General features: G+C 52.0%; 1 protein-coding gene across 3 annotated transcripts in view; it reads left to right on the forward strand.

The window, feature by feature from the left end:
- LOC143433053 (uncharacterized) overlaps window positions 1-21,724 on the forward strand; it is a 272,042-nt gene that overhangs the window by 172,737 nt on the left and 77,581 nt on the right. For all 3 annotated transcript variants that reach the window (XM_076910161.1, XM_076910162.1, XM_076910163.1), the window contains one exon: window positions 3,723-3,912. In XM_076910161.1, coding sequence (XP_076766276.1) covers window positions 3,723-3,912 — 190 coding nt within the window. The remainder of the gene's footprint in view (window positions 1-3,722; window positions 3,913-21,724) is intronic.

The raw sequence follows: 21,724 nt of genomic DNA on the forward strand, positions 1-21,724 counted from the left end.
ACGATAAATTGCATATGATTTATGCAATTTTAATATCCGAATCAAATTGTACAACAACTTGACTATATTTTAAGGTGAAATACAGTGTGCGTCCATGGCTCGATGAGCCATCAGGGACTATCGTCGTTATACGAAATTATACGGGACACTGAAGCATGGTCGATGGTAATTAGATACTGTCATCGCCATAAACACTGCGAGAGCGCCCAACGACGCTCTTAATTTTCCCAATCACGATCCTCCTCAATTAATTTAATCAGCCTCGTTCGTCATTCTAACTCCCCAGTCCGGCAGTCTGGCTCGCGGGAAAAGAATGACGGTGAAAGTATAGCCCAGAGAGAGGAGGCTAGACCACCGCCGTGTGTATTCTCGGTAGCGATGGGCGTGGAGTATCGCGTGTTCGGTTCTTTTCAGAAGTTTTTAATTCCCGGTCGGTAGCAGCGGTCCGCGTATCAGTCGCGTCAGGGGGTGGCTGCAGATATGCGACCTTACTAACGGCCCCCGACATTTAAAGCGCTTCGCGCCATAATTTCCTTGATTAAGCCGAGATACGTGGCGAGTTGCCAAGGAGGGTGGCCCGTAGAAAGGGCGAGGGGGGGGCGAGGAGGGGAGGGCGGGTCGAGGGCGCGAGTCTGTCCGCTCGCTCGTAAATAACGTCGCGAATTAAGCGTGTAATTTCCGTGCGAATTACGAGCGCGCCCACCCTACGTGCTCCTCGATACTTTCGTTACGATATAAAAGGGTGCGCGAGGACGAAACAAAAAGGAACAGGTTGGGCTAGAAAAGAAAGAAGAAAAAAAATAGCGAAAGCAAGGGGGCGAGGAAATTTATGGCCCTGGCTGGGAGACGCGAGCCTCTGACGGACCGCGTCAACGTCGGACACGGTCAGCGACGCGTGATCGATGCCGCTGGAATCCGATTACCCGCGAACATTTTTATAGCGTACGCCGTTTTAATGCCTTTTAACTCATTCACTTTGTCAGCGGAAGCGAATCGATACGGAGTCGCGGAAGCGTCGAGTGCCCAGTGCGTTAAGCAAGCTCGCAGCGAACGTTACGACGCGCGGTGACTGCGTGCACACGCGTGCAATAAATAATTTCTTTACCAGACGTTATTTGCGGGACACGGTTTTAATGGCGTCATCAATTTCGAGGAAGATATCCGGGTATCCCTGCATTATTTACGATATCGCAGGTGATGGTTGATTACAGGCGCGTGGGAAAATGACCTTTCGTCGAAGATTGAGAACGCGCGAGCCTCCAGTACGCATCTGTTCCTCGTGATTGATGCGTAGATTGCGTTTGCGCGACGAGCACCTGCGTCCCCCGGCTCCTACGCTTCGCTTTCGGATTCTCGAAACGCGCTGCGACCGACGAAAGAAACGACCGATTTCCTCCCTTCGAGAAGAAAAAACCTCCCGCGTTCAGTCACTCGTGCTCGTTATCCTTCTTTCTCGACTGTAATTAGTTCCTCGTTGCTCGCCCCGTAAAACTGCTCTCTTGGATATCAATTTGTCCGACAGGCTTTCTAACGGGTTAAATATTAAGAGATTTGATTAAGCGGACTACGGGGAGCGAGAAAGGGAAGTGACGCGCGAACGGGGCTACTTCCTCGCAACTACATTTCCTCGATCATTCTGTTGACTCTGGCGTCTGGCTGTTACAAAGTATCCGAACTTTCCCTACGCTCGGAACTTGCTCCGCCCGTTTAAATATTTGACCGAGTGAAATAAGTTTCTCGCGTCCGTTTCCGTCTCCTCCGCGAGCAATCGACGGTCATCCAAGACCTTGTCGCCAATTTATTTTAATCGATCCGTTCTCTCCGTCTTCTTCTGTAGGACGCGAGGTGGAACGAGTCGACGAATCGGCTGGTCGATGACTCGATTATCGACGCCACGATTTTCGTCGTGCGTTCCCGGCTGAACGCGTCGTCGAGCGTGGCCGAAAAATCGACGGTGACGAGTAAAAAAAGAAAAAAAAATTCGTCCAGTAAAAACGGTTTGGTCACTGTTCGTGAATTCAACCGGCGTCGATTCGTTCGTTCGAGTTCGTAAAATCGAAACTGGGAATTCACACCGAACGGCAGCCAATGATTAACCCTTTCTACGCCAGGGCGTTTCACGGCGGTGCTTGAAACTTCATTTTTTCAATATTTAGTTATCCACCTTATCACGTTTTATAGCGTACACCGCGATCGATTTCCGCGCCCTCCGCGCAGAGCGTATATTGATTGGCCGCACGTGGACTCATAAATGGGTTTACAGCGCCCACTGAACAACTTCTCGAAACTCATATCCGCTTTTCATAGCGCCGAAAGACTTAAAGAGCGGGCATAAAAATCGAAACTCCGTGGACCCGCGATCCATCAAAGAACCGAGTATGGAAACGAATATTTTTTTACAATCGTCGTCCCGATACTTTCATTCGGATCCATCATCCGTTCCGTTCGAAATCAATTGTCCATTCGTAGCCGGTGGAACGGTCTCACATTTTCACAATCTCGTCGCGCGCGCGCCAAAAAAAAAAAAAAAAAAAAAAAACTATACAACCCCTCTAAAACCTGCTCGAGATTATAACAACAGTGGAACGAGTGTAGCGACACTTTTATTCAGCCAACTGCGCGGGTTCGCTCTCTCCAAAAATTTATCTCCGCCAGCTGAACCGCTCCGGCCCACTAACGAATTTTTTTACATCGCGCGGCCGTTGCAACGCGCTCGCGTTAAAAAATCATATCATCCGGCACGATTGCCGTGCGCGCTGCAACACGGCGGATATCTTCTCGCTTCTGGAGACTATTAGCCTCGGTCCATGAAGAGCCTCGCCGGCAAACAGCGCGGATTATTCGTACGCGTAATGCGACCGGAAGCCGCGGTGGTCGCCGCCAGGCCGGCTGAACGTTGATAACCGTTCCGTGTCCACCGTCCCTGTGCGTTGCTGGTCCTTCCTATTTTTTATGACGCCCCACAGGCCGCTCGCGAATGCTCGCTCGCGTACACCGCAACGGGAATCGTCCTTCTCTGCGTTGAACAACAGAGAACCAGTGAGAGCGCTAGAGCAAGAGAAAGAGAGGGAGAGAGAGAGAGAGAGGTGGTCCTCTCGTTGGTATTTCCAATTTCACAGAGCGTGGGTTAACGAGGCCCGAGGGCTGGAGAAGTTAGGGCGACCGAGCCCCTGGAACCGTTCTCCGTCCCTGTCCCCGTCAAAAACGAGCCCTATGGTCCCACTGTGTTACACCTCTTCGCCCTCGCCCCGTCTACGTCCCGTTTCGGCTGTTTCTGGTGGCGAAACCCCTTTATAACACGCCGCGTGTACCCCTCGCCGCGCGTCGGAGTTCCGGCACATTACCTTCGCTGATTACCGGCCTGCCCCGCGGAGTATGTCACCCAGTCACCCTCGAGACGCATACCTTCCGGAATCCACCGACCCTTTCCCACTTGGCTGCGACTCCGCCTAGATAGGTATCGCAGGAAACGCTCGAGACGAATGAACGAACGAGAGAAAGAGTGAAACGTACCAACCACCCTCCGCTTCTCTCCTGAGATTGAAGCTGTTCCTCGGTTTCACGGTATGCGGGCCAGTGTGTCTGGTTCCAGTGGATTCCTTGCCGTGAGAGGTTTATTAGACACACTCTGTGCTAACTTAAACGGAGCTGGTAACACAGTGGTGCATTCGATTATGTTTGCTTAGCCAACGATTAACTTCGCGTTGCGTTTACTGTTTCAGAGCAGCCCAAAAGTTAAACCTCTCGTCGAGCCCCCACCGTCGACGTCGTTCCGGCGACGAGAACATCGGCTCTGACGAGCTACCGATCTTCCCGAATGGATACGCCGCACTACTCCTGAAGACGCCGCCGCCAGCGCCGCCGGCACTCCTGCGTAGAATAGGCGTGAAGGAGCTCACCGGCGTTGGCAAGGTAAGCGTCGTAAATCATACGCAAAAATGCCTGGCACAAGTAACACTTGGACGAGCGTGGCCATTCGTCAGGCATAAGATAGCGCTTCCACGCCTCGATCGTTTAATCGGGGACAGGTACACGTGTAGTCCCTTTCGGGGGCGGAAGAACGTTCGACTTCCGGCTCGTTTGTCCATCGCGTTTTCAGCGCGGAAAGAAGGAGAAGGGGAGCGCATCCGTGCGCTATTCGAACGGGCGAAACGATCTCGTGGCGATCCGGAATCCATCGTATCGGAGATTCCATCGTAGACACGCGACCTTCTCGCTGGGCTCCTCGAGTATTGGCCCCAGGTCCGTGCTGCACGGCCGCGCGTGGAAATCTTGGCTCGGGCGGTCGATTTGAAATGCAGATGAGCCGTCTAGCGCCGCTATAAGCCGCGGCTGTTCGCCACCGCGCTCTTCCTCTTCCTCTTCCCGTCCCCGCATGGATTTTCTTCCACCGCGACGCGTCCTTCTTACCGCGATTACCTGCTCGCTTGAATATTCGTCTTCGGTTAGCTGCTTCGACTAGCTGCCTGCCTTCGTTGCGAGATGGTAGCCATAATTAATACCCGATCGTTTATTAATCGGCAGTTTCAGAGATCAAAATTGCACGAAGTTAATAGAGCGTACACACGCGGTTATCGTATTACAATTACAGAAGTGGTTGTTAGGTATCCAGGTCGAACGGAAGGGAATTGATGCCTGGCTCCGTTTGAAAAGAATATTCCCAGCTGAATTCAGGGATAATAACTCGGTGAAGTACGTCGAGGTTTGTTCCCTCGGCATCGAGCGAGGATGCGACCCAAAAATTTCAGGAAACCACCGGATAGTATTACGCAGAAGGGGATGCTCGTTACGCCGATGAGCCGCGCAACCCTTTGCCACGGAATAAAAGCGGGTAACGACAGGAGCTCGCGGTCACGCATATGTCGGAGGCTATCCAGGCTGCGTGGAGTTATTGAAAATTAATTCGTCAGAAACAACGCCTTATTGTGCGCCAGCTAATTAAAATGGGGTGGGGTGGACGGGGCGCCAGGGAAACGGGGGTTGCGATGGGTAACGCGAGCGAAAAATACTAAATGAGTCTGTCTCCTTTAAAAGACCAGTCGCGTTATTTGGCAGCCAGCTTTTGGAAGCTTTTTTCCTCTCTATACGCTGGTTCATTTTTATGCTCGCGATGCGCGCGCTTGTTCGCGACTGTTCGCATGTGTGTACACACTCGAGTTCATATACGTACGAGATGGAGCTCGCGTTCGCTCGGGGAACAAAATTTCTGCCGGAGAAGGAACGAAGTTCGCTGTCACGGAGGAAAGTTTGAACGGAGGGCTGGCCGTCAAACGCGACGAGTGCCCGAGAATCAATTAGGAGTTGGAGGCGTGAACGTACCGGGCGGAAAGTTGAAAACAAATTTATCTGGTCGTAAATTAAGTTGCCCGGGATCTGAGGTAGACCTTTGTGCATTCCTTAATGGCCAACTTTGTCGTCTGACTATTCGGTGTATGCCGCTGTCTATAATCGTTCGAACCATTTAAAAAGTCACTGTATATTACCACGATAATTTCTATAAACTTCTCAATTGGTATCCCTGTGAAGTAAACCGCACAATTTCTCGTTGGAATAATTACGCAGCATCCAACAGAGAGTCACAGAGATACATGCGCCGCTCATCTTCAATGAACGTCAATCGAACGACCCTCAACCGCACGATTCCCTTTCACCTCTGGCGCGTGTACTTTTCGCAAAGCAACGCGGACAGATCAAGACGACATCGAATCGAGGGAAGTCGAGCGGCAAACGATCGATGTCGAGGATTAGACCTGCAACGTGACAGTCGCGGGCCGATACACGGCCAGCTTTGCCCGCGTAATTATCGTTTTAACAGGCGGGAGAGAGAGACAGGGAGTGCGAGCGAATGCGCGCGCTCTGGACCGCCGAGTCCGCTCGGGCACCTCACAGACAGTCGAATATTTAGTGTCTCTATGAAGAGAGTAATTAAACTGGCCGGTGGCGCGTCGAATACTGGTCAAACGTGGCTTTGCTTTGGCTTTCTGCTCGTTTAGTCGCGGGGCCGTCTCTGCCGGGACTCGACTACTCGCCTCTCTCTCGCCTGGCTCCTGTTATACCGTACGCTGGAGATTTTCGCCCGTTCTCCTCTGGCCGTCTGTCCGTCCGTCTGTCTCTACTGACGGCGGTGGGTACTTTTCGAGTCGCGCTGTCGGCTTCCAATTTGGCTTCCAGCCGATGCAACAAAGCTGCGCTCTGGTTTCGTCGTTTAAGTACAAACTCCTGTTCCTGCTCGGACGGTGTCATTTACTTGAACAAATTCTATGCCTGCGAAGAATCGAACCTGTTCTTCCGAATTGCAAATTACATTGCTTCCTCTTCTTTCATTTTCTTCTTCTTCTTCTTCGTCTTTAGATCGATACGATTTGCCTTCTGATCGTTTACGATACAAGTACAACCGACGATCGTAAATGGAGAATAGGGATAAATTCTTTTGCCATGGTTTTTAGTGGTCGTTCCCCAAAATCTTTCCCCCGTTCAATCGAGACGATGAAGCGGTCCAGTCCTGTCCAGACGAGGGGGGCGCTCTCGAGAGGCAAACATTCCGATTTCCGGCGAATCTCGATCCAATATGCGACCCGTGTGGCCTCAATCTGCGAAAGAAAAACCGTGGCTGGGGCAGATTGGACGGGACGTTCGCGTGGCCGGGGAAGATTCGAGCTGCTTGCGTCCGACAAACGCAAAGTCAATAATCCATCGGCCGAGGAGGGTGAGAGAGAAAGAGAGGAAGAGGACGAGGAAGGGAGGAAGCGTGATTTTCATGGGCTCGTACGACCGTGTATCGGTTATTTTCTCTTTTTCCTTCGGACAGAGTCGGGCCAACGAAGGAGGAAAGCGGACGAGCCGTGAGCACGAAAGACGCGCAGGGTAGGAGACGTCTGGTAGCAGGGGTGGGTCGACCAGCGTCGTGAGTGCGGGACGAAATGAACCGTGATCGGGCCGATGCTGGTGGTTTCAATTCGAGAAACAAACAGAGATTCTCTTAAGCTGCGTGCACGCTGTACAACCCCAGCTCTTTATCCATCTGACGGGTGCAGGAAAGTTTTCAACGTCTCTTCTGGCTTCTTATCAACGTCCGAAGCTGGAAAATATTGGACACATTTGTCGCGATATAAGTTCTGAAAATATATTACGCGGGACAGTTGCGAGAAAGCATTGTTGCACAACAATGTTCGTTTGGCACACGGATATAAGGCTTAACGCGAGGAGATTTAAGGAAAAGGCGAACTCGGACGCGCACACGTGCGCAGAAAGTCCTCCCTCGGCACTCGATTCGTTGCGAAGGAACAAGGAGAGGCGGAAATGAACGCCGGGAAATGAAGTTTTAAAGCCGGACGAGTGGAACGCGATCGAGACGATTCGTTTCGCGCGGATGAAAAATACGGGAAATATTTCCTCGGTACCTCTTCCGGGACTCGATTGTCGCAGGACGATCATCGAGAAGAATGGAAGAAAAAGGGGGACATTTTTTCATGCGAACATACATCTAATAACGGAGGCGATATATTTCTTGTATTGTTAGGGAATATCGTGGCCGAAGAATGCTGCTATATTTCATTGGAGATCTTTGAGAGGGCGAACGCATCCTGTCTCTAACGAGAAAAAGTCTAATTTTCCGTTTCCATTTGTTCCGCACGCGTTAGGAGAAGACGCGTCCCACGTTTTAGAAAAAAAAAGCCCATCAGCGAACCGATTGCATCCTTCACGGACCATCGAATCGAACGTTCGCGGCCATCTTCACGGTTCGATCAGGAAAAACCGCTTTTCCCCGTACTTTGTTAACGAAGTTTGTTAACAACGCGCGGTTCGAGCTTCTGGTCGAGTTCGTTCCAATCAGACGCGGTAATTCGTTTCTCGGCCGGATTATTTCGACGACGAGTCGCGGGGCTGGATCGAATTTTAGCGACAGCACGGAGCCGACGCGTAGGATGAGGAAGGGCGGGAGGACAATCGCGGGTCGCGTTGGGGGAGACTGATTTATGGGGGAGAAAGTGACCGTGGACGCGAGGCGCGGAAAGTTTGCCCGGAAATCATTTCGCTAATTCGAGAGAATCGACGGGCGCAGGGGGGACTCGCGTCACCCCGGGAGAAAGAAAGTTTTATGGGCTGCTCGATGCGCCACGACTACCACTTACCGCCCTCGACATTATTCATTTATTAATAGCTCGTTCACCGGAGAGATCCTTTTCTCCCCTACTTCCCTCTATAAACAGATTTCTCTTCAGTCGTATTCTCGATATTCGTTCATTGCCTCTCGAAACACGACTATCGTAACCTTTTACAAATAAACGAAATCTATACATTTTTTAACAGCAACAGAAGGGATACGTCGCGTCAATCGCGATGCTAGGATCGATCGATCGTAGTTATAGCGGTTGTATCCTGGAGATAGGCGCGAGGACATGCGCAATTTGATCGAGGAGGCTGCTGACCAGGACGCGTCGTGGTCAGCGGTTTAAACCCACGCGTTTGCCAGGGTTTATTGAAATGTCCGGTCTTAGGCGGAGCCTCTGATCCGTCGTTAGGTACAAGACGAGAGGGTTCTACCCTGCCTGACCTCGGAATACCTAATGAGGACTTTTGATTTTCCCCGAGCCTGCGAAGTTTCGGTTAGGTGAATCCTAGTCAATTGCGCGTATCATTGGGTTCGAAGGGTTGATCCTCCCAAAGCCTGTGCAGCCTCTTCGGAAGCCAATCTGCCTCCAGAAAGGATCTTTTCGCGCGAAAGTATAGGCGGCGAGAAAAAAATTGCCTCTCGCCTTGGCTTTAATTCGATTTGCCGGTGTTCCGGTCTAATAGAGGACGATAACAAGCTCACGGGCTGAACGGGGTTATTTTAATAATGAATTAATCCGAGGGGCGCTACGGGCAGCGAGAAGAGCCACGTATAGGGGTGTTTGCGGACAGTCCGTAGGGAGCATGGGTACCACGTGGCCCCACGTGGTACCCGCAGGATAATTGGAGGTCACTGCGGTTTTAGAGACTCCTCCGGCACCCCCTTTCCGTAACCGTTCCACGGGAACCCTTACCTTACACAGTGGCCACTATGCACGGCAGTTCGACTGCTGGCATTATCCGGATTCCTCGTTCGCTTTGCTGCATAATAATTAAGGATTTCGCGTGTCGTGATAGAGTGTAGTCCTGTTACTATCGTTGGTACAAAGCAATTCGATCTGCTGTCACCGCGGTTCGACCATCTCCGGTTGGGTTTCCCTTCTAACGATCCTGGATGCACGGAATTTTATCGGACGATCCGAAATAAATTGTCAGACATAGTCGCGTGCCGTCTCCTCTTAAATAACGCCTGGCAAGAGCCCTAGCATCGTTTGCGGTTGGAATTGTTGAGAAAAAAAAGAAGAGTCGCGCGATCTTGCAGGGAACGCGAGAAAAGGTGGGCAAAGCGAACAAGGAGAGTGTGTCGAGGGTAATTACGCGCGGTGTCCTTTTGGACGGTCGTTTTTCGAGCTTGGTTGCCAAGCCCGCAAATATATCTTCGTAGGATGACGATCGAGCGACCGGAGAAGCGTTTAATTAGTGGACGAGCTTTGATCGGATTTCAATGGAGGCGCAATTAAATCGACTGGACGGACGAGTGACAGCGGCCAGGAGGAAACGAGCCGCGGAATTATTTCGTTGTTGGCCTGTGGGATTATCGATCGTCCGCCACCAACCTGGTTTTCTTCATTCCATCGGTCCTCCAGCTATACTCGAATTTTTCAGCTCCATTTGCCCGCTTACCATTGCGCGTGCCGGCGCGCAGCCGCACGAGCGACGAGGAGGACGGTGATTAATCAAATGGCACGTGTCAAAACACTAAAAGGACGCTCGTTATTGGACATTAAGCTCCCTCTATTTTCGTATTTACCGCCGAGCGACGTTTCAAACTTGCTGCCAGAGTTGATCGACTTCTGATGGCTGGCTATCCCCGGATTCATCTACTTGACGGCGCGTGGTTATCAGTCGAGAACCCAGACCCGTGAAACTTTTGGGAGCACGTTTAACCGTTCGCGTTGTAATACGATTGCCATTGACTGAAGTCTGAAATCCTTTCCGACGTATCAGACAGACAGTTTTAAAAGAGCAGGCTGAACGGAACGCGCTATAAATTGCTTGACAAAGGCGCACTCAAACCTTGGCTAATTCCCTCGCAACAGACGGCTGTAACAGCGCGTTCCTTTAAATGCTCGTGAACGCAGAATTTTCATCGTGCAAACTCTAAATAAACCGCGACGCAAAAATCCGCTGGTATCAGATCAGACGGATAATTGGTAACGTTAATTTCCCGCTGTTAGGCCGACTTTGTGCCGCGCATATTTTAAAAGAGAAAGACGGATCCTCCAACGCGGGGCTCCGGCTGGATGCACGTTCAAATGAACGTGGCGCATCGTGACACGTTTAATTTCCCAGTGCCGCGCGTCTCTAATTGAAATTGCAAGACAAAAGGGAAGCCCGTGCGTGCGCGTGGGCGCGCGAACTGCCCCGAACCGCCTTTGAAAAGCGGCAAACGTTTCCGCGCGTTTCATCGGGCTGAACCGACCGAGAGAAGTATTTCAAAATGAGTTCCCGGTTTAATTCAACTCCGGCCCAGCCGAGAAACCGCGTTCACGGTTCCCCCGCGGGCGGCCGCTGCGTTGAACAAACCAATTAATAATTATCACGTTCGCTCGCGGTTGCTCGTTCCTTCCACGCGTCTGAAAAAAAAGAAAAAAAAAACATAGAAACAGGGAATAAATTCTGGAGCGCGCGTTCCCTCGCAGCTATCACCGCGTCACGTATCAACCGTGCTCTCGTAATATTGGTAACGTCGTCTCGCGTCGATTCGAGATGATAGCCATCGAGGAACCAACCAACCAGCCGTTCGGTTATTTACGACCGTTCGCGTTTCCTGACCGTTCATTATGGACGATGTATCACCGCTTACGTGAAAGTTGCATTTTGTATTCGAATTTTGCGTTCGAACGCGGTTCATCCCGTTCACCGGTCACGCTCGTAATCACTTTACCATCGGAAGATCCTTTCCTCCTTCTTTGCTATTTTTTTTCTACTCGCCCTCCGCTTTCTCCGTGACCGTTCCGTGTGGACTCTCCACAGTTTCCTTTTTCCTAATTGCTCGCGGAAGGAATGCGCGCAGCGTTCGCAAGCATCGAGATACCCACGGCCAGGCGCCTACGAACGAAGTTTTACGATAGTTCCACCGTGGAATTTCCTGATCGCCTGTAAACTGGATTTCCAGTCAGCCTCGCGTACCGTAAAACACGATGAGCGGTTGGAAGTCCTGTGGAAAACGAGCAAACGAGGTCCCACGGGGAGGCAGGGGTGTTGTTCGTAGACTGTTTTATTATTATAGGCGAACGTGCTTTGGTGCCTGTCTTCGGCCAGTTTACAGGCGGACGGGGGTAGGTAATTTCGCGAGAGGACGCGCAGGGGATGGTCGTCGCGTGTCGGCACTCGTAGCGCGCGAATTTATTCGAATTTTCGCGAGAGACGCCAGCCAAGGCACGTTGGAAGACGCTTTTACGGGCTTGTGAATTTCTCAGGGAACGTTACACGGCGAACGGGTGGTTCAGCGTGGCCGAGGGGTGGCGGAGGCGTGATGGAAGACACCGGTGCTCGACGCGGACCGCGTGTGCTCCACGCCGCTCGTTCGCGGACGTTAGTTTTGACAGGGTAATCCGTAAAGGAGCGCGTTCCACGTGACGAGACCACGAATTATTTGCCCGGCGATGCGTGTATATTTTTACGGAAACGGCTCGTCCGCCGCCGTGGCACCTGCCGCCTGTCAAAAGCCGCCACGAACTAATGACCGTGCCGTGGCACTTGTTTGAAGAGGAACTCGTGACGCGCGCGGTCAAAGTGACAGGGCATGGTGTTTTCTCTTTTTTCCCTTGTCCCCCGCCCCCGCGAGAAGTTTATTGTTAATGAAACTTCTGGTAACGGGAACCGTGGGGAGGCTGGACGCCAGGTGCTTTGCAAACACGCGTTCATTGTTTGGGAACGATGACTTGTCGGTCGTAGAGTTTGCTCGTCACTCCAGTCGAGTGTTAGCGCGATCCTTGAGCGAAGAGCTTTTATAAAACGATTCGCTTTTTGTTTTTTTTTTTTATTTTTTTAAATCTTCCTGATGAATGAGAAGTTTTTGTCGACGCCACGGGAACCACGCGCGATCTTTGGTAACCGATGAAACTCGCGTTGCATCGGGCTGGAAACCGGCGCACGCGTGCAACGTCCCGTTTAAAACGGAAAGGGCAGGATCTCTGCTCTTTACTCGCAGTACGCGACCCCGTGTAAAGCAGCCCCGTGTATTTCGTGCACGGGCTTCTATTAGATCCTCTCGCCGGGCTCGTTCGCAAAGTTTCGATCGTAATTACCCATTCTAAGCGGTTTAACGAGCCGTGGTTCCACTAAACACCCCTGTAGCTACCATCTTGTTAGCCGGAGAATAACTTGACGGCTCGCGGCGGACGCGCGAACCCCCGCGCAGCGTCCTTGCGCTTCGTTCAATTCCGATTCCTCGAGCGCGCTTTCACCCGGCTCGGTAGAGGCGTTCCAAGGCGTTGTACGGTTATGGTTATCTTGACGTTCTATGGTTATCGTTGTCTCGATGGCTAACAACGATATAAGCTCGCCTTTAACGTTTAGGGGACACCCTGGTCGACTTTATTTGAATGATAATGTACCTGGAGCTGCGCGCGAGTGTGCACGAGTATCCGCGACGACGTACAGGATAGACGAGAGACGAGACGCAGTCGATATTAATTACGAAACGAACAAATACCACCGCAATTGTTAACTGTGATTTTTCTGCCTCACTTTCCTTGCTAGTCTCGTTATTTGTCTTCCTGCTCTTTGCTTTACCTCTTTTTCAATAAAGTGATCGCGGACGGCATGTAAAAAGAATCGCATGTCCGACAAACGTAACAGGGGGAAGGCGACCCGCCCACCTTCTGTTTGCCCGACCAATGAGTATTTCCATGTAAACGGAAGCGAATGGGACGGGATCCGACTGCTAGATTGTCGGGGTACGGCTCGCCGACCGAGTGCCGAGGAAACGTTGTTTAATTTCGACGAACACGTCCGATGCGTCGGGGGTTGCTGTGTATCGTGGACGAGCAACACGACTCCAGGCGAAAAGCAACCACAGTCGCAAACGAAACCCCTTCTAACAAACTGTACCGTCCTCCCTGTCACCGTGTTCGATCGCTTCCTCTTCTCAACCCTTTAAAAAAAGTCCCTTACCGATCGCGTCTACCTGTGCTCGAACATAACACCTTGGTTAATTCCTTAGCTACTGGAATCCAATTCTCGTTTCGCTTTCAGACAAATTTCCCTTCGATTATGTATACACTCCAGCCATAATACCAATCAGTCCGCAATTTACCCTCATCGCGCCATTTAAAAACCCCTCGTCAATTACGCTCCACGTAGGTATCCGTGCAGGACGCGAATTCTCCGGAGAGCAGGTTCAATTGGAGAAAGCCACCAGCGGGACCTCGAAGCAGCGCGAGGCCAAGGAGAATCGAGACTAATTACGGGATGGAAACGCGATAGAAGCTTAATATGGAAAGTTGTGCGAAACGTCGCGCGACCCTCCGCTCAGCCGAAAATCGGGCGATCGCGAGTCCCTCGAGGGACGGAGGCTGGGCGAAATGGTACCACCGCCCTCGCCGTTCCTTTCCCTCCCTGTCGAATCGGTGCCGCTTTAATAAATGTCCCTGACGCGTGGTCGGCAAGGGTACAAATCGCCTGGAACCGCAGACACAATGCTTAGTAATGGTGAGCGACGGATTCGTGCGATGGCCCCCCCCTAGCATTACCGGGTTCCTGGTAGCGGTCCGCGCGCGATACCCATTCGTTATGTTCCTTGGCTGCGGGCAACTCGCTCGCTCGTCCAGCGCGATTTGATTTCGGCGTAAATCGCCGGACAAACGGGCTTAATTAATCCCGCTCGTTCGCTAACCATCGCTAGGTACCGCGTTCTCTCTCTCTCTCTCTCTCTTTGTCTCCCTCTCGCCATCTGACGCGAGTCCATCCGGAGCGTCGATCGCTTTGATCTCGACGTGTGACCGTGGATCGAGCACGGAATTTCAGCGCTCTAATGATCTCGTTCTAGGTTCCTTAACGAACGATCTTATCGCGCGTACCTTGGATCTGCCTCGATTTACCTGGCAATTCTCGCACCCTCTCGTCTATTCTCGAGGGGTCGTAATCGCGGAGAGAGAAAAACTGCTGACGTTGGTTGGTGAAACGGTAGCAGAGTTAGGTGCGTTGCAATGGCATTTAGGGTGGAGTCAAATACCACAGCGAGTTGGTATATCGCACAGCGCAAAGGTTATGGATTTTACATGGTGCATGCAAACGGGCAGCAATGACAGGGGACGTCTGGGGGGTCGCTGTCGAAAAAGTGCGATCGACGCGATACAGGTTCGACGGAATTTCGTGATGGTTCGCGACGAAATTCCACGCGCGAACTGCTTAGGAATTCTCGAGACGACGGCGGGACGGAGCTGCGGACGAAGCCGCTGGGTAATACCGTAAAACTCGATACGTGCGCGTGCTTATGGATTATCGATATTTACCCGCGTCGCGCGTGTACGTCTCGTCGCGAAGACCGAGCCCGCCTTGGATCCTGAATAAACAATATTCTCAGCTTTGCCGACGAGAAAGAGCGAGAGAGAGAGAGAGAGAGAGAGAGAGAGAGAGAGAGAGAGAGAGAGAGAGAGAGAGAGAGAGAGAGAGAGAGGGTAGAGCGAGAGCGAAACCCGTCGTCTAGGCAGCAATCATACGTCCGTCACCTTCTCCCGAATTCCCTTTGAATTTACGCCACCGTCTTTTCTCTCGTGTGCTCTAACTTTATTACAGCAAAGCGGCTCCGTGGACGAATGAAATATCGAAAAACCGATGGCGCGTCGTCCGTTGCCTCGCTAGACTCTCAAAGGAACACAATCCCGTATCCTCGGCGAGTCTTAATGGAATTCTGACCGTCTCGCCGTTCGAACTGTTCAAATATTAATTACACCCCCCGAAACGGAAAGGTCAGGGTGATTTGCGATGCGATTTGTCATTCGAAATCCCCTCTCGATCTTCATAGAACCGGCGCGCGGATTGTCCTCGCGTAATCCACCGTTCCTCATCGTTCGAAGGGAAAAAATTAGGGGGCCGTTGGTTTACGACCGCGGCCAGGCGCCGGAGGGTGGACGGTGGGTGAAACCGGGATCGGTAGGGAGGTAAAATTGCGTTGCGAACGAGTAACACGAGTCGTTAGCGGCTAATCCAGCGGAGAGCCAGAGGGACGTTAGGGTACGCTCGTAGGGGCGCTCGAAGCATCGCTGGGTCCCATCCCAGGGGCTGACGGGCTGAAGAGTCGCGCGAAAACAGGCGGACGGGTCTCGCGTGGGGTCGCCACGGCGAAAGGCGGCTCGACGCGGCGGGCCCACGGCTGGTTGCTGTTGATTCAAGTGGGCACGTGATAAAAATGACAATGATGAGTTAATGCAATAACTGTGTACCCAGGGACCCTCCTGGTGCGTACTCGCGTCTAGTTGGGGCCGCGCGGACACGCGTTCCGTTTACGTTCGCCGGTGCGTTTGCGTCTGCACTGCAGCCCATAAGTACACTCGCTTTGTGCAATGGACATGTTAACCGGGAAACATCCATCGAAGGATCTGTTGATTTTATTTGGTGTCAGCTCTGCTGGTAAGCTCCATTAACAGCATCTCTTTGATACGTATTTTTCGACATTAGAGACGACTCATTTTTCTGGTGACAGCGTATGTCACTTGTATAGAGAGTCGAATAAAGGCTATCAGTCGCTGAAGTAGTTGCAACAGCTATGATAATAAGGACGGAGAGATACTTCTATACCATGGCGTGCTGTATATGCTCGCACATCCGGTGGTTTGGTTCCCAATTCGAGCTCTCGCGCGCCCTTTCGCTCTCGTCGCCCTTCCAGCAGCCGTACGCTCACTGGATCCTCCATTGGCGTGGAGCACAGGCGGACGGAACCGTCGCGACGCCAGGGGAGAGGGATTCGGATAAACCGTGGCCATAGCCAATGGAGACTGTATTCCTGGTATTTAGCACGGGCCCTACCAATTTACTTCGCGCGGGCAATAAACCCTGGCTAAACGGGATTAATGCCTGGCAACCCTGTGCATTCCCAGCCTTCGATACTCCTACCACTCTGTCCTTGCCCTCGCGCGAGACGAAGAAGCCAGTCCATTCGCGCCGTTGTCCTTCTGGGTTCCTTTATTTCTGTCTGACCAGCACCACCGCTGACTCGTTTCCTCTTTGTTATGCGACTGGCGTTGGCTGTCGCGTGATTATGATATCTGTGGCTCGAATTAGGGGTTGGAATTCGGGGAGTTCGGATCGACGCGTTATTAGCCAGTCGATAAATCTCTGTCATCGAGTCCCTGATGACCCTGATGCAATCAATTATCTATGTTTCAGATTCACCAGTCACTAATTGTCTATGTTTATTCATACGCAGGTATGCGAATGGGCAGACTTCTAGCTAACGACGCGCAACCACCGCGTGACTCTTTCCTCGTGCCTTCTGGGCACCGATGGACGCACCGATTTTGGGTCTTGCCACTGTTTTTGGAGTTAATTGGCCGCTGAACGAGCGAGAACAGCGGCTGGCTGGCGGATGCCCGGTGCATAATTAATCCAGCGCCGGCTGACCTCACGGTGCATCGACCACTGTTGCCGGTGTTTGCGCATTTCGAATGGCCAGTTGGCAGCGTGGCCGATAGCCAGTTGGCCGTGGGCGCATTGGCTTCTCCGAAGCCGCCCGAAACGTGGCTGCCCAGAGGGCATACGGATTGCCAGACCTTCGTCCTTCGCTTTCGTCCACCTTCGTTGCCACTGATCGATCGCTTCGAATCGAAAACTTTGCCCCGCGATTCCCACCCCCCTCTCTGTTCTCCGTGCACTCCGTTTACCCTGATACCAGGTCGAGATTTCGACGCCAGGCGAAAGTTTTCGTTGAACGCGGGGCAACGGTCGATCGCGTTTTGACGAAGGTTCCGCGGTTGCGTGCTTATCTGTATCACTGTATCCAGCACGTTCTGCCAGGATGTTCCGCCGAGAGGGGGAGAGATATAGCCGTTTAGCTGTTTACAAAAATTTACGATCTTCACGTTTCGTCTTGTTCCGCTGGCACGATCGAACAGGTTCAACGAACCCCCGTCTAGGGGTGCGGCAACGGGTAAATCGTATTAAACCCTGGCATTTTTCGCAAGAACGCCAGCGTTCGGTAATCCTCTTTCGCGGTCGGGACCGTATCCGGAACTATTTGTTCTGCCTTAATGATTTGCTCGTAAATAATTCGTTCTCCATTAGAAGGTCGCTAGGAGGGAGCGTGGTTGCACGGGTAGGTAGACTAGAACGAAAGGGGGTAAGCGGGGGTGTTTACCGAGCCGAGGTACAGGCGTGTTCTAAGTGAACGAGTGCATCGAGCGACTTCCACAAAGAGAATATTCATAAAGTCACCAAGACCGCCCTTGTCCTCTAGGACGAGGCTGGGTGGGTCGCGGCTCTGGTCGGGCGGCACAACGAAGCGGGAGGGGTGGAAGCAAGTTGTACGGGGTGGCTGAGCCGCTTAACGGTAGACGATACCCATCTAGTTCGCCTCTACCCCCTTGGGCCAACCCCTTCCCTTCGTTGGCTTCTCGAATCCTTCTTGCCAGGACTAGAAGGTAGCGGGCGAGCCGATCGTCGGCTTCGGATCTCGAGCGCATAATAATTTATGTCCCCCCGATGCAGCTGCGCGCCTCTGGTGGAGGCGACGTCGTTCCACGCCCGTTGCGGAGTTCCAATTTTATTAGAACGCGGTCCTGGGACCGAAACTACACCGGCGGGAGGGCCGATAAAACGCGAGGGAGCGAAAGGACCAAGTATATCGAGTCTGGCGTGTCGTCTTTATCAGACGGTCGCGCTTGGAATCTTATATATAATAACGCCGATACGGAAAATTCATAAATCGCTTCCAGGGTAAGTTTGTATGATAATGATGGTAAAATTGAACGCGACTACACGTACGGAAAAGCTGGAATTTTTTACGAGAAAGTCGCTTTTTAATTATTGGATCTGGGATGGAAGGAAGGGGTGAAACATTTTTCGAGCGCAAAAGGTCAGCTCGTCGCGATTGCACGTGCAACGTGGATACGATTTTAATGAGCGTTCTATGGCATTTTGAAACTGTTCAGAGTCGAGGATTGCTTTGTCGATTTGTCAGGTCGGATCGGTTGTCGGTGGAAAGTCGATGGACACTATCGACAGTAGGCGGTGCGTAGAGCTTACTGTCGGTCTCTGTTTAAATTACACAACAAATATGACAAATTGCGGTATAAATTAGTCATTTCGATCGTTCTGATAGCTGTCGGATCTATTGGTCTTTGGAGGGATATGCGGTGAATGGTAACGCGTGGGTATAGGGGGTGAGCGTTGCAAAGATCAAGGTCGAGCTGACGGGGCCACGGCGAGCGGGTTCGAATCAAATTTTATCGGCGGCTCGTCCCGTTAGCGCCGAAGGCCTTAGCCTGTTTTACATTTAAAACGCATTACCGTGCCGCCCGCTACGAATCCCATGCGGCGATAAAATGAAATTAATGGTCGCGCCCGCCAATTCGAGATATATCGACGGAACGGGCGAAGCTGGCGGGCTCCACGGACACGCTCCGTTGTAAGGGGGTTGGGAGAGGGAAGAAAGAGGATCGGGACGATAGTAATAGGGAGAAACAGGTGAACGCACGGGGTAGGGGGAGCGAGATAACGAGAGATAGCGATCTCGCGCTGCTCGCGATCATTCTTCCAGGAAGAATGGATTTCTGAACGGAAAATGGCGGAGCGTATATTCCCGAATGCCAAAGACTTCGACTCGATCGCTCGTGTTACTCGCTGGGCCGTCTGAAGGAGCTTCGCGAACGTATGAAATTTCACCCCTCGTTAAAGGGGGATTTAGCATAGGGAAAAACTGTTTCCACGAGAGTTCGTCGGGTACGTAAGAAATTTTTCTTGCTCGACTGTAACCAGCTGTTCGTAGTTTTTATCGTCGACGGCGGTGGAACGAATAGTCCTTGAATATTTTACCCCGCTTTGACGATTACCCCATCAGCTGAATAGGGTTAGCCTATCAAAACGTCGTCCCTAACTCGGCGCTGTTCTCTCCTCGGATAAAAAGGAGATCCGGGGACATTACGAGGTTGCCCGTAAAGGTACGCGAGTACGGTTCAATCTAAGTACGGAGGGGGTTGGAAAAGAAACGGCTAAAACTTAGGAAACAACCATTTCCCTGCATTAGGCGAGACGGTTTTTGCTCCCGGGGGTTGCAGCCGGTGGATATAGCTCGCGAGGGGGTAGAGGAAATATGAGGGGACCCTCACGGTAATAGACGAGCACTATTAATTAGGTAGATTAAACTTTAAGTGCCCATCGTTAGCCGGGACTGTAGGTGGTTCGTTATCCTCGAAAGAGAATGAAAAAAAAAAAGACGAGATGGAAAGAAAAAGGGAAACAAAGTACAGGAGGATTCTGCGTCTCTCCCTGCCCCTCTCCCTCATTTTCTCTTTCTGTCGACGGTTACGCGAACGAGCTGAAGGCGCGACAGAGAACGGGTCACGGTAATTGGGCCGCGCACGCAAACGCTGAATATGATTTCCGTTTCGATCGCGGTCTACGGAAAGATTCGCTATCGGTTTAATTCGTTTCAATTACACCACCGCAGTCGGGCAGCTCTCGCGCGCGCATGGTTCAACGGAACCATCGCGACTGCTTTTCCATCGAACAAATGTCCCCGGTCAACCGCACCGGTTGCTCGAGAAAAATAAGCGAGAATTCCGTTTGATACCAATTTTCCTTCTTCCATCCTCTCCTCGATACGGTTGCTCTCTTCTTTCCATCCCCACTCTCTCTCTCTCTCCAGCACTCTCTCTTTCTAGCATTACTTCCTCTCCAGTTACCAAGCGTCGCCACGCTTCTTCCGTCCCCGACTCCCGCGGGACATCCGGTTCACGAGCGTCCGCTTCTAATGGACTCCCCCAAGACTCGGCGTTCTTGTTCCGAGTGGACAGCGAAAGGAAGTAACAGCTTTAAGAGAAATTGCATTTGATCTCTCCACCCGCTATCCGCCGGCTGAGCGGTAAAATGGGGAGGAGTACCTGGACGGAGGCTGCGGCCTGGACAGATCTGTCTCATCCTTCCATCCGCCGCTTTTCTCCGCGTCGTTGGTATTAATTTTATCCGCTGGAATTTCCACCCGCCTTTTCATTTCTCCCCCGTAGTTCGGTTTTTCCTGGCTTTTGACCGCCTCTTTGATTTCCTCCGCGGTCTCTTCCCACCCCTTTCCACTCTCGGCTCGCTTTGAGCATTGACGAAATTCGTTTCGTAGATTCGATCATTGGTAACCTCCTTGGGTAGCCTTCTGACGCAGCTCACGGAAAGGAACGGATAGTAGACCCTGGTTCCGTGAGACGTTAGTGGTATCAAAGTTTCCGAGGGTAATCCCGCGTCACAGAGAAAGTAAAGGGTAATGGAGAGATGGTACTCTCGAAATCTTGTTACAGCCAAGCCTCACAATCGACTGTGCCTTTTGCGTGGCCATTGACTGGCATTTGAACGCGACACGTACAAGCAAAATCTTTGCACCACGCGAACAACCGGCCACTTAATCAGTCCGGATTGTTCTGGCCGGCATTCTGATAATTAAATATCCTCGATTCATCCATCAGGATTTCCCAGGTGGACGAGATCGGAATGAAAGAACGCAGGAGTCTGAGAGCGTATTGCCACCGCCTCCTGCGTTTCTCCAGTCAATAATCGATAGTAGGTCCGCACTCGCAGGACTGTGAACCGCGCCAACCCCTTTCCCGACCTTCGCCTCTTTCTCTCACGCGCCGTGTCCCGATGTCGGCCCCGGTTCGGAACTTTAATAAAATATTTGAAATACCGATGTTGCTTCGCGCCCACGGTTCGCCCTGTCACTCTGACAATACGAAGACCAACCTTCGCTTTACCACTTCGCTAATAATATTCATCGTCCCAGCGAATTTACCCCGATCGCGAAAACGTTTAGCGCGCGGTCGTTGGCGAGGTCCCTCGAGATCATAGCCAGTGATCTCGAGAAGCTAGCAGGGGGCAGAGGGCAAAAAGCGAGCACTCGCGGGCAGTGTGGCCGTCTATTACAGTGTCGTTACAGGCAAAGGAAAAGCGGCGGTAGACGACGGAAGTCTGCAAAGTCCGCGCGGAGAGAGCAAACGGACCCTGTCAAACTTTGATTTTCAGGTTCAGCCGTCTGGGCCCCGCGTTTGACATGAACTTTCTCCGTGGAGCCCTTCGCGTGCTCGTTTTGTCTGGGCAAAGAAAGGAGAAAAGACGACGGGGACGGCGGGGCACGGGCGGGGGAAAAAGTTCATCCCGAAAAAGTTGAGTGCTCGTCGCCGTAACTACGAGGAGGGGGAATGGGAGGAAGGCCTTAAACAATACCGACGACCGTCCTTTCTTCGCTCGCGTATAGTAGTCGAGCGTAAATTCGGCTGGGATGCTCGGAGATGTTTGAAATTTTCCCTCGAAAACTCGAACGAATTTCCCGGCCCGCCCACGCCTCGGCTGCTCGGCGAGTTTCACGGTGGATCGCGAGGAGTTCGCTCACGGGGGTGAGCCTCTCGCAGGGGTTCATCCGAAGAGAAAGAGAGAGGTATTAATTCTTGACATAATGTCTGCGCGTTCA

Source organism: Xylocopa sonorina, chromosome 2 (genome assembly GCF_050948175.1).
Source record: "Xylocopa sonorina isolate GNS202 chromosome 2, iyXylSono1_principal, whole genome shotgun sequence".
Taxonomy (NCBI): domain Eukaryota; kingdom Metazoa; phylum Arthropoda; class Insecta; order Hymenoptera; family Apidae; genus Xylocopa; species Xylocopa sonorina.